At 39.3% G+C, this 12592-nt stretch overlaps 1 protein-coding gene across 4 annotated transcripts in view; it reads left to right on the top strand.

Annotated features, from left to right (window-relative positions):
- The window catches only part of kbtbd2 (kelch repeat and BTB (POZ) domain containing 2), a 29578-nt gene extending 17399 nt beyond the window's left edge, over positions 1 to 12179 (top strand). For all 4 annotated transcript variants that reach the window (XM_072571034.1, XM_072571032.1, XM_072571033.1 and 1 more), the window contains exons 3-4: positions 107 to 272; positions 9677 to 12179. In XM_072571034.1, the coding sequence (XP_072427135.1) occupies positions 107 to 272; positions 9677 to 11215 (1705 nt within the window). In that variant the 3' untranslated portion in view covers positions 11216 to 12179. The remainder of the gene's footprint in view (positions 1 to 106; positions 273 to 9676) is intronic.
- Positions 12180 to 12592: the final 413 nt, after the last annotated feature.

Genomic DNA, 12592 nt, shown 5'->3' on the forward strand with positions numbered 1-12592 from the left:
TTAAAAAAAAATGCAAGTGACAAATAATTGTTATCTGCTTTGGCTCTGTAATTGTTCTCTATTGTCTCATTTTAAAGTTAGTTACCTACATTGGATCTCTCTTCAGGGCTATGTTTATGAGTGGACTGAGTGAAAGCAAGCAAACACATGTTCACTTGCAGAATGTGGACGCACCCACACTTCAGATAATCATTAGATATGCATACACGGGTAACCTGGCAATAAATGACAGCACTGTGGAACAGCTCTATGAGACATCGTCTTTTCTGCAGGTAAGAAATTAACTAAAAGATAACTTCTGCAAGTTGGTACTCTGAAACGTGTGATCAAGAATCCAATGATCTCTTTTTAAGAGTGGAGTTGTGCACAATGCTTTATGGCGTGCTGGAGACCAGAGGAGCACTGTCAGACTGACTGAAACATTTAAACAGAGGTGTTGCAGAACTGTAATAGGCTGGCAGGAAAAGGGAAACCAATTGAGTAAATTTGTCAAGAGACACATTACTCCTGAATGGGCCTGTTACAAGCCTAATGATGCTCTGGTGATTATGGAGAAGCTTTGACGTTAAAGAAGCAATAAGTAATTTGACTTAACATTGCTAAATGGGGACTAGAGGTTGACCCGATCGATCAACCTGCCATATCTGAGATTTAAGAGTGATCATAATTTCTTGCTACACCTTCATGCTATTGGCTGAATTGTTTCTTATTCTATATTGAAAGGTGTTTTTTTTTCTGAGCTTGTTTCTTGTGTCCTAGATCTGATGAATGGAAGATGAAAAGCTTAGTCTCTTGGCTCTTTTTTTGCAATGTTTTATTTTAATTTTTATCAAAAGCTTTAATACGTCGGATGTGTTTTGAATATGTGTTCTGAAGAGTTGATGGTTGAATAGTAGCCTCCAAAAGAAAATTGGCTGATTGCTTGAAGGAGAGAAAATTTCAGAGCATCATTGGGGAATGGTGTTAAGATTGCTGTTCAAACAAACCAGTGCAGATTCAATGGGCCAATGGTTTTTTTATTGTCCTGTCAGGGTAGATAAGCAGCAGTTTGGAAATCAAGATAACGGGTGCATTTCAGGTCTAGAAGTTACCCATAGTAGGATATCACACTTTTTAATAAAAAAGGGGGTGAAATCAGGTTAAATGGAGGAAAGGACACAAAGGCAGTGGAAAAAGTATGCAATCACCTAATAGCATTTGACTTGCACGTAGTTTTCAATTGTAAAGGTCATCTACAGATCACCTAATGCTGGAAATGGGTTAGAGTAAGAAGTATGCAAATAAATTAAGTAATTGAAGAAAAAAAATGGAATAATAATCCTGGGGAATTTCAGCAACTTTAAAATTAATTGCCCAAATGTGGAAGATAAAGGAATATGGTTCCCACAGTGTGTGCTGGATTCCTTCTGATTGAGCGTGCATGACACTTAATTCAGGAGGTTTCAGGAGTGGATTGAACAGTGGGAAATGAACCAGAAAAGCAAGGGAACATACTGGCAATAGTGACCATAATATGATTCACTTTAAGATAATTGACCATGGATGTGAGCATGACAAAAAAAAACTGGGTAATAATTTGGAGATGACATTTCTTTTTTGAAGGTCTTGGAATGAATTTGGAAAAATGAAATGACAATTTTGGCAAAAGGTGATATAGAAAAAATGTATTTGACAGAATTTAGGAAAAATGTGTTGTACTTTTAAAAAGAAACAAGTGAGCTAAACACTAATGAAACACCATTAATGAATTAAGGTATCAGGAAAATGTTAGACAACTGGGTACATTACGCAAGAATATAAGAGTTGGGTGCAGGAGTAGGCAATTCAGCTCCTTGAGTCTATTCCATCTTTTCAAATGGTCATGGCTAATCTCAGCATCCCCTCCCCTTTCCTATCTGGTACCTTTTAATCTGTTACATTTAAGATGATATCGATTTTTAATTAGTATTCGGTGTCCATCATACTCTTGGTTAATGAATTCCACAGATTCATAAACTTTTGAGAGATGTAATTCCTTGTCATCTGTTTTTTAAATCTGCAACTCCTTTGCCTAAAACTATGATTCTCAATTGCCTTTAGAAACACCCACTCAACTTTGTATGTCTTTATCTCTGTTGCTGTTTGAGGGAGGTGAACCTGCAGCTTTCTTGTTAAACTCTCTAGTTCCAGATATTGACCTGATCCTGTCTGAGTAATGTTCACAACTTAATAAGGCCAAAGTGGCCAATTATCTGAAAGGGGAAGAAAAAAGTGAGAAATAATGGGGATGTGTGGCACTCGTGCAGTAACAATGGGGATTTCTGAAGTCTTACCAGTTCTGGCTGGAGAAATTTAGGAGGAGGAAAATGAGAAAATTTTGGGATGCTCCTGTAAAATACTGGATTGCTGTGAGCACTCTGTGGTTCAATGTACAAATATCAGTACATTTCTCCCATCAAATTTGGTTAATACCAACAAATGCTGTTTCCTGTGTTTCCTTTACTTCAAGCGGTATTGACCGCTGCAGGTGATGAGACCTATCCAGTGTTATCCTTGTATACTGTATCAGCAGACTCCTAAATACATGCTGCATATAGTATGCAAATCACATCTGTGTCCATGATTGATATAGTTTCAACCACCCCTCCATTTTTTTTTTACTCCTTGGTTTTACTAATTCCATATTCTAGGTTTTGTGAATAGTCCACAAACATAAAGGTGGTTTGATAGAGAAATTCTGGGCTTATCAGAATCAGTGTTATTGAAATAATTTGAAGACTTATGTTTTCAAGTTATGATGCCTCTTACTGACGGTGCAGCTGTGCTCATTATTTTAAATGTTCATAGGTATAGCTTGAATATTCTATAGTCAGGACAGTCACCTAAATTTGAACAAACATGTTGTCTGATTACTCCAGGCAGTTTTTTCTTTGTTTTTCATATTCATAAATTTAGTCCATTTATGCCCATTTCTTTAAATAATTTCATTTTAGCTCTCAACGTATTTGAAATCTTAAATTAAGAATCTCCTGGGATACAGGGATCCTTGAATTTGCACTGTCAAGGCTAGTTGTTCTTGCCCTACCTCTGAGTTTAGCTGTTTGATCCAAATATGGATCAAGGCTGTAATGAGGTCAGGAGCTGAGTGGCCCTGGTGCATTCAATACTGAGCGTCATTGAGCAGGTTATTGCTAAGTAAGTGCTTCTTCATCGAATTGTCGATGAGTCCTCCCATTGCTGTGATGATTGAGAGGAGATTGATTGGGTGGTAATTGGCTGGTTTCAACAATATTTGTCCTGATTTCTGTAGGCAGGGCATGTCTAGACAATTTTCAGTGTTATTGGATATACGCTAGATTTCAGGAACAGCTTGGTTTGGGACAAGGCTGGTGCTGGAGTACAAATATTCAGTACTCTAATTGGATGTTGTCAGCTTTGCAGAATCTACTGCTTTCAGCCATAACTAAAAATGCCTTCAGCCATTTCTCAGTATCAGGTGGGAGTGATGTGAATTGGCTGAAGATTGGTACCTTGATGTTGTGGACATCAGGAGGAAATGGAGATGGATCGTCCATACCATGCTGTCACCTGAAATTGGTTGCATGGGCTACAGCCTAGTCTTCTGAGCCATTGTTCTCCCATTGAGATTAAGATATTTTTGGGTTGCTGCTACCTGTTGTGACTGGATGTGGCAGAACCTTGTGTTGACAAGCTTAGCTTTGTCTATGGCATTCTTTTCCTCTGTAGATGTACAAGTAGTCTGTTGCAGCTACTGCAACAAAGTTGCAACAGATCTGACTTCTGTTTCTCCTATAGTCATCCAACCAAGTTGATTCTATCCTGAGCTGAGAGATTACAAATTCTTTTGCAGCTGATGGCTCACAGTACCTTATGAGAACCCTACTTTGAACTGCCAGGTTATGCTCTGTACGTATCGTTGAATCCTTCTAGCACTTTGGAATTGAAGAATATGCTCGATATTAAGCCGGGACTGGAGACGGGTAATATATGCGGATCAGTTCAAGTTTGGGCAGTAGAAATCCTTTCCCTCAAGGACATTTATGAACCAAGTGGGTTTTTATGACCATCAGTGCTCGTTTCATGGCACAATTACTGAGGGCATCTTTGATTTCAATTTTTAAAAATGTTTTATTAAGTATTTATGAGAGGCCGAATGGCAGCCTCCTGTGTTGTCATTTTGATTCTAGTTCCAAAAGGGAGGTCATGCAGTACCCTCTTAAAGTTGGAAGGTGGTGTTTGAAGCGTTTCCCAGGTCTCATTGATACACAAAAAATGAGTTTGCAGAGTTTTTTCTCAGTGTGAAGAATGTTCAAGCAAACTGTATTTATTGGCTTCAGAAGCTTTGATTAGGTGGATGACCTGGCATTAACAGTAAACTACAGGAAAAATGTACAATTGCACATAGGAAAAGGGATTTTCTTGTGTCTACCTTATAACAAACAATCAAATTGGATCAGTTTGTGTTTCCACGGTATGTATCAGCTGTGTCTACTTCAATACTCCTAGTAAGTACACCATTATTCAGTTGGTCCTACACATCCATTAATTAAGCGATGGTATTAGCTAATATGGTAATTTTAGCTTGTCATTGAAAAAGTTGAAATAAAGAGATCTTTAGGAATTTGATGTTGTGAAGGAGGAATGCTGTTCAGATCTCAAAAAATGAGTGGTCAGAGGAAGGGAGTCAGACCAGCAGTGGGACATGAGAGATGAAAGTCTAGAAGCGTTAATAGGTAAGCAGGTTAAGTGAATGGTTAGAGTTTTGAAAATTATCTCCCTGAAAGGATGCAGCAGTTTAAACTGTTACTGGAGAATTAAGTGTTCTGTTAAATTTGTAGCCTAATCACTTGATGTAACTTTAGATCATCACTGTGATATTTCTGAAATTAATACAGAAATGGCAGAAAAGCTTTTTGTATTTGAGCCAAGTTGTCAGCTGTCATAATCCACAGCAACCTACAGCTTGAATAACTTTAGCTAGGAATTGAAGATCTGGAATCTGCACCAGACACTGATGCATCTGGTGGGGGGACACTTTGTTCTGTTCGACTGTGTCCTGAGAATTTAGTTTGCAGTCAAGTACAGGAGGTTGTGACTATAAGGGGACTGATGTTGAAAGAACATGAGGCATTACGGCAGAGCAATCGCATGCGTAATGACAACCATTGTGTGGCCGGAAGGAGCAGAGCATAGGATCTCGCTGGCATGTGAGAGCAGGAAGCAAGCTTGCAAGAATAATAGATAAAAAGATCTGTAATCCGAATGCATGCAGCATTTGTAACAAAATGGATGGATGTTAGCGTGCATAGGAATACAAAAATGAAGGGATCACCATTTCAGAGCTGTGATTGTTAGCTTCTCTTGAAATTTTTACATGCTTGATGCAACTGCAATACGTCAATTTCTGTGAACAGCCGCAATTTATTTCAGCAAGTACAAGCTTTTGAGGATCACTTAACACTCTTCGCGATGCTTGCGGAGCATGTCAAGCGAGGCTGTCCAAACAAGGGAACCTCCTCCCTTTATACAGGGATTTACATCACAGGGGCCATGCATGCAAGACACAACCCCCTACCACTTCCCCATAGTCACATGCCACCCAAAAACCCAAAAACATTATTCCTTAAAAGTGTGTGAGAGAGATTAGGTTATTCCTTAAACTGCATTTAGTGTATTATTAGATTGTCACATCCTGCTTACAAGACAGAACAACGCACCCCCTGAGACATCCAATTTCTCACATGGCAGTAGAGTAAATTAACTCTTCAACACCTCATGGTTGCATGATTATCAAGGCTGGGACCTAAATGTCCAAAGATATCTGACATTTTGAAAGGATCGAGACCTAGGAAACGATGGTGGAATTGCTGAAATATTAAAGACGACGTAATGGGGACTTGTAAAAAATGTGCATTTATTATGGGAGATTTTAAACTCTTATATTGGACATATCCAATTGTCAAAGGTAGCCTGTCAGATGAATTTCAAGAGTACATTCAGGACAGTTTCTTTGCACAGCACATCCTAGTGCCAACCAGAATCTTAACCTGGTCATGTGCAGAAAGACTGGATTAATGACTTAAAACTAAAGGAGCTTCTAGGCAACAGCGATCGTAACATGATATTTCATTTTGTGTTTGGTGAGAAGTATGTATTTAAGACTGTTTGTCCTTTTAACTGTCTTTATTTAAGTTTCAGAAAGCAAAGTTGGCTGAATTCAACTGGGAAAATTCATTAAAAGATAGGACAGTAGCGAAGAACTGCTAGATATTTAAAGAGATTTCAGAAATCAGCAAAGTTATTTTCCATTGAGAAAGAAAAGGACTCTGAGAAGGAGTGACTAATTTAGGAGATTAAGTGAGAGATTTAGGAGATAAAACTGAATGTAAACACCTACAGTAATGGGACTGACAACTATTTACTGAATGTTAGTGTCCTGGATAGTGGGAAAGAATGTATTATAGCCAATTTTGCAGCTGACCCAAAGGATAATAGTGGGAAGGCAAATGGTGAGGATGGCACAAGGAGTCTGCAGAGAGACCGGAACAGGTTGTGGACAAAAACAACACAAGCTGAATATAATATGGGAAAATATGAGATTATATATGCACTTTTTTGTGGAAGAATGAAGGAGCTGAAAATTATCTACGTGAAAAAATACTGCAGAAAGCTCCAACATGGGTTTGGAAGTCCTTGTGCATTAATTAGAATGGGAAGTGTAATCGAACTTTAGCTTTTATTCTAAAGGGAATGGAGTATAGTGATAGGGAGGGGGTAGTCCAGAAAGTAGGAAACTATAAACTATAATGTTTGTCAGAGAAATTGCTAGAATTCATTATTAAGGAGGGAATCCTGCGACATTTGAAAAATAATGAAACAATCAGGCAGACCTAGCATAGCCTTGTGAAAGGGAAATCACATATGACGAATTTATTGGATAACTCAGGAAGTGACACAATGCATAAAGGGGATCTGAAGATGTGGTACATTTGGATTAGCAGACAGCATTATCACACTTCCAGGTGTAGGAGGTAACGTATTAGTATGGATTGAGAATTGGTTAGCTAAGAGCAAGCCGAAAGTACAGATATGCGGTTATTTGCAGTTGGCAAACTAAGGAGTACTAGGCACTAAACTGTTTACAATCTATAATCACTGACTTGGATGATGGGACTGAATTTGTGATAGCTACATTTGCTGATGACAAAGCTAGGTTGGAAAACAAGTTGTCAAGACAGTTTAGAAAGGGGTTTGAATTAGGTTACAAATATTTGGCTGATGGCATATGATATGGGAAAAGGTGATTTTTGTTCACTTTGACAGGAATATTTAAGAAATTAGTTAATTGGTGAGAACTTGTAGAACACTACAGTACAGAATGATTTGGGTGTCCTGGTGCATAAATAACTAAGATGCAGTTTTGCAATAAAAACCTAAAAGAGCAGTAGACCTTATGACCAGTTGATGGATTAGTGGTGCTGGAAGAGCACAGCAGTTCAGGCAGCATCCAAGTAGCTTCGCAATCGACGTTTCAGGCAAAAGCCCTTCATCAGGAATAAAGCAGAGAGGAGGAAAACTTCTTCAAGGCAGGCATCCTTGCAAGAGGATTCGCAGTAGGGTTAAAATCAGGTTTTATTCCTGATGAAGGGCTTTTGCCCGAAACGTCGATTTCGAAGCTACTTGGATGCTGCCTGAACTGCTGTGCTCTTCCAGCACCACTAATCCAGAATCTGGTTTCCAGCATCTGCAGTCATTGTTTTTACCTCGTTGTTTTTACCTTATGACCAGTTGAACCTGCTTTGTTGTTAATTTTGATGGTCGCTCACCTTTGGCTTCAATTCCTGTTTTCTGCCTGCTCCCCATATTCCTGGATTTTCAGAGACTAAAACCTGTCTACGCTAATCTTAAGTGTGCTCAAAGATGGAGCATCCACAACCTTCAGGAATGGAGAATTCTAAAGATTTGTAACCCTTTGAGTTTTTTAAAAAAAAGTTCTACTCACCTCATCTTTATATGATCAGCTCTTTAATGTGGAGACCAAAACAGTACATAATACTTCACATGTGCATTAAGCAAAATTCTTTATAAATTTTAGCAAGATGTCTTTATATCTGTGCTCCAAATCTCTTGCAATAAAAGATAAGGTGGGTGGCACAGTGGTTAGCACTGCTGCCTCACAGCGCCAGAGACCCGGGTTCAATTCCCACCTCAGGCGACACACTGTGTGGAGTTTGCACATTCTCCCCGTGTCTGCATGGGTTTCCTCCGGGTGCTCCGGTTTCCTCCCACACTCCAAAGATGTGCAGGTCAGGTGAATTGGCCATGCTAAATTGCCCGTAGTGTTAGGTATGGGGTAGATGTAGTGGTATGGGTGGGTTGCGCTTCGGCGGGGCAGTGTGGACTTGTTGGGCCGAAGTGTGGAAACAGGCCCTAAGTAATCTAATCTAATAAAATGCATTTTTTCTGAACTGCTTGCTGCACCGGTATACTAAATTTCCACATTCCTTGTACAGGTAGTTCTATAACATGGTGGTTTGAGTTTTTGTGCTATCCTGCGTTATAGAAAATTGCACTTCAGAAACAGCACTTAGTATTGGTGATGTAATCCTGTTACAGCCAACATTCGTTTTGAAAGTTCATGCATTAGAAACAGTGTCCCGAATTCATCAATCGCGATACAGCAAATTTGCATTGATGAAATGTGTGTTATAGCAGACTGACCTGTGCAAGCACATTTGTCTTTCTGAACATGAATGCTTACAAATGTTGCACCTCTTTATAAAATATTTTGTTTTTTTTCTATTCTTGTGACCAAAGTGAAAAACCTTTTAGGTCAAGTTCAATAGTTTTGATAGACAACAGTCTCAAAGTAAGGGACCTTGATATGAAAGTTTCAAATGACCACATTTACATCGACAATGATCATATTGAATTGCTGCGAAGACTGGATGCTCTCTGGCCTATTGCACTTTATTCTTATGTTCTTGCAAAACACAAAATAATTTGGAATTTAACTGTGAAACTGTAATGTAGAAGCTATAATGGGAAAGACATGTTTAAGGAGAAAGTGAGGACTGCAGATGCTGGAGATCAGAGCTGAAAATGTGTTGCTGGAAAAGCGCAGCAGGTCAGGCAGCATCCAAGGAGCAGGAGAATCTATGTTTTGGCCATGCCGATTCTCCTGCTCCTTGGATGCTGTCTGACCTGCGCTTTTCCAGCAACACGTTTTCAGCAAGGCATGTTTAATCCAACTAATCGAAATACATCTTTCAAATGAATGTAATTCCTAACCTTGTGCTTATCTCGTACCATGGTCCTGTTGTGAAAGCCTTTAAAGACATCACAGCATGGTTAAGCATCCATGGGAGTGGGGAAAGGAGGAGGAGAAGGATATCTGACAATACTAGGCACAAGATCTTGTTAATGAGTTTGTTTAAATTTATTTAAATTTTTCTTCACATTTATTGCATTTGTTTGAACATATGAAATCATTCGCAATAAGAAGTGCTAGGCTGAATTACTGTGACTGAACGGTGGACATGTGCTTTAATAAGACTAGCTGCTTTTAATAGTTTCAGATCATGTTAGAAAAAGGTTAGTGAAGTCTGATTTGAAGTTAATGTATATAATTCGAAAGAATATCCTATTGTTTTAAATGGTCTTCCTCTTCTTGCAGGTGGAAACCGTATCTCAACGTTGTCGAGAATATTTAATAAAGAAAATTAATGCTGAGAACTGTGTCCGATTACTGAGCTTTGCAGATTTATACAGCTGCGAAGAACTGAAAATATGTGCAAAGCGAATGGTGGAGCACAAATTTACTGCTGTTTACCATCAAGATGCTTTTTTGCAGCTCTCACATGATCTTTTGATAGATATTCTCAGCAGTGACAATTTAAATGTGGAGAAGGAAGAGACAGTCCGTGAAGCTGCTATGGTGTGGCTTGAATATGACACTGAATCACGATCCCAATATCTATCTTCAGTCCTTGGCCAAATAAGAATTGATGCACTTTCTGAGGTAACACAGAGGGCATGGTTCCAAGGCTTACCACCTAATGATAAGTCTGTAGTGGTGCAAGGATTGTATAAATCTATGCCAAAATTTTTCAAACCTAGACTTGGTATGACTAAAGAAGAGATGCTGATATTCACTGAAGCCTCTAGTGAAAGTCCTCGTTCTTCCTTTTGTGCTGTTTGCTACAGCCCTCAGGCAGAGAAGGTGTATAAACTCCGTAATCCTCCTGGAGATTTGCAAAGAGTAGGAACACTTGTTACTCCTGACAATGACATTTACATTGCAGGTGGACAAGTCCCTTTAAAAGCGCCAATCAGCAACAATAGCAAGGCAAGCAAACTTCAGGCTGCTTATAGACCTGTGAATTGTTTCTACCTTTTTGATGCTCAACAGAACATATGGGTTCCAAAGAGTCCAATGTTGTGTGCTCGCAACCGACCTTCTTTGGTTTGCTGTGAAGGATATATCTATGCAATTGGAGGGGACAGTGTTGGAGGGGAAATGAACAAACGGACGGTGGAAAGGTATAATTGTGAAACAGATGAATGGACTTTAGTTACGCCCTTGCCTTGTGCTTGGCAGTGGAATGCAGCAGTAGCAGTGGAAGACTACATTTATGTCATGGCACACAATCTAACATTTTGCTACTGCCCACGTACTGACTCGTGGGTTGAAATGGCTGCACGTCAAACAAGCAGGTGTTTTGCTTCAGCTGCAGCGTTTGGAGACAAAATCTTCTACATTGGTGGTTTGCATATTGGAAATAACTCAGGCATTCGAATACCTTCAAGCACTGTTGATGGTTCATCTGTAACTGTCGAAGTTTATGATGTGATGAAAAATGAGTGGAAGGTAGCAACTAATATCCCTGCAAAGCGCTACTCTGACCCCTGTGTGAGAGCAGTAGTGGTCTTGAACTGTCTATGTGTGTTCATGAGAGACACTCACATGAATGAGAAACCCAAGTATGCAATCTATCAGTACAACATGGAACTTGACCAATGGATCCTGCGGCAGTCTATCTCAGAGAGAGTCCTCTGGGACCTTGGCAAAGATTTTCGGTGCACTATGGGGAAACTTTACCCCTCGTGTCTGGAAGAATCTCTGTGGAAACCTCCACCATCTCTGTTCTCACAAGATAGAGCAGATGAATTTGAATTGGATGGCGATGTGGTTGCTTTGCCGTTGAATAGTTAGTGAAAAATGGGCACGTGCTGTGGATTCCTAAGACATGCATAGAACAGCAATATGTACGTCACAAGCTTCCAGATCATGACAGGGTTTAGTCTAACAGATTAAGCAGTAACTGTGTTCAGCACAGCATGTCACTAAGTTTGCATAGTATTGTGTAAATAACTGAGAATCCAGTTGTGTTGTATCATCTACTCCTAGATACCATGTGTTCTGCTAAAGAGATTATTGTATTATTGTTACAATGTGACTAATTTACAAGAGAAACATTGTTTTACTTACACAATTATCCCTGGATTTGACCACAAAGGTAAGAAATCATGGGGATTGTCCCAGTGAAAAAGTAGACTGAGCAAGGTGGCTGACTGCAGGTTCAGTCAAAGGTTGTATCTATTCAATCCGTGTTCTCTAATTTCCATAAAATATTCCCATTTATTCCAGGTTGCAGGTCTACCAAGCAGCTGGTAGTTTACCAGATTTATTAGTGGGTGGCTGTTCAGTGACTGACAGCTGCTTGTAGTGCGGGTCTGTGTGGAGCTTAAATCACTTCATGTTCCTCCACATTGCAAGTAACATAGGCTCATCCATATTACAACTTCCTGCTGCTGAATTTTCATTTGTAAAACAAGTTTTAGTGAGTAACAACCAGGTCTTTATTTTGTATTTCATTAATTTAAGGCAACTGTTACTGTAGTGTGATTGTGTATAAGTATCCTAGCCATTAGGTTTTAATACAGTTGGTTTGACTGAAATGTTTCAAGAATGAACTGTATCCTGCGTGCAGGAGAGCAGAACTGACCCAGCACTGCTCTGGCATAACTCCCAGGAACCACTAGCAGTTGTTGGGCTCTCCATTCTAACATGAGCACAGGTGCTTCATGTAATCCCTACTCGCATGTTCAGCTGCATTGTGTTCCTCTGGCACTGTATTTTGAATTAAATTAATTTATTAAAAACCTTCACAAGTAAATGTTTGCTTTCTTTTTGTGATGCAGAACTTAGAATATCCATACAGTACTAACCTCTGCATGTCAAACATTTTGGAAAAGTTTCTCATCTAGATGTGGATAAGTTGGCAGTTGATATTACAGTGGAACTTTGTGCATCAAGTCCAGAATTTATTCCCTATGTTCTATGTTGATATTCACAATTTCCAGGGATCATTTTGTTGCTCTAGTATTGGGAATATATCATACTGTGTCTCCAAACTTTGGAAAAGTTAGAGAACATTGTCCCATTGCACAATAGAAACATGAAAAGCAGAAATGGGCCATTTAGCTCTTTGTCCTAAATGGTTTACCTTGAACCCTTAGACTGAGATCCCTGGTTCTGGACTCCCTCCATCCTCATTTTTTTGATCTCCAGTACATATAATCTCTCCTC

This window comes from Chiloscyllium punctatum, chromosome 5 (assembly GCF_047496795.1).
Source record: "Chiloscyllium punctatum isolate Juve2018m chromosome 5, sChiPun1.3, whole genome shotgun sequence".
Classification (NCBI taxonomy): Eukaryota; Metazoa; Chordata; class Chondrichthyes; order Orectolobiformes; family Hemiscylliidae; genus Chiloscyllium; species Chiloscyllium punctatum.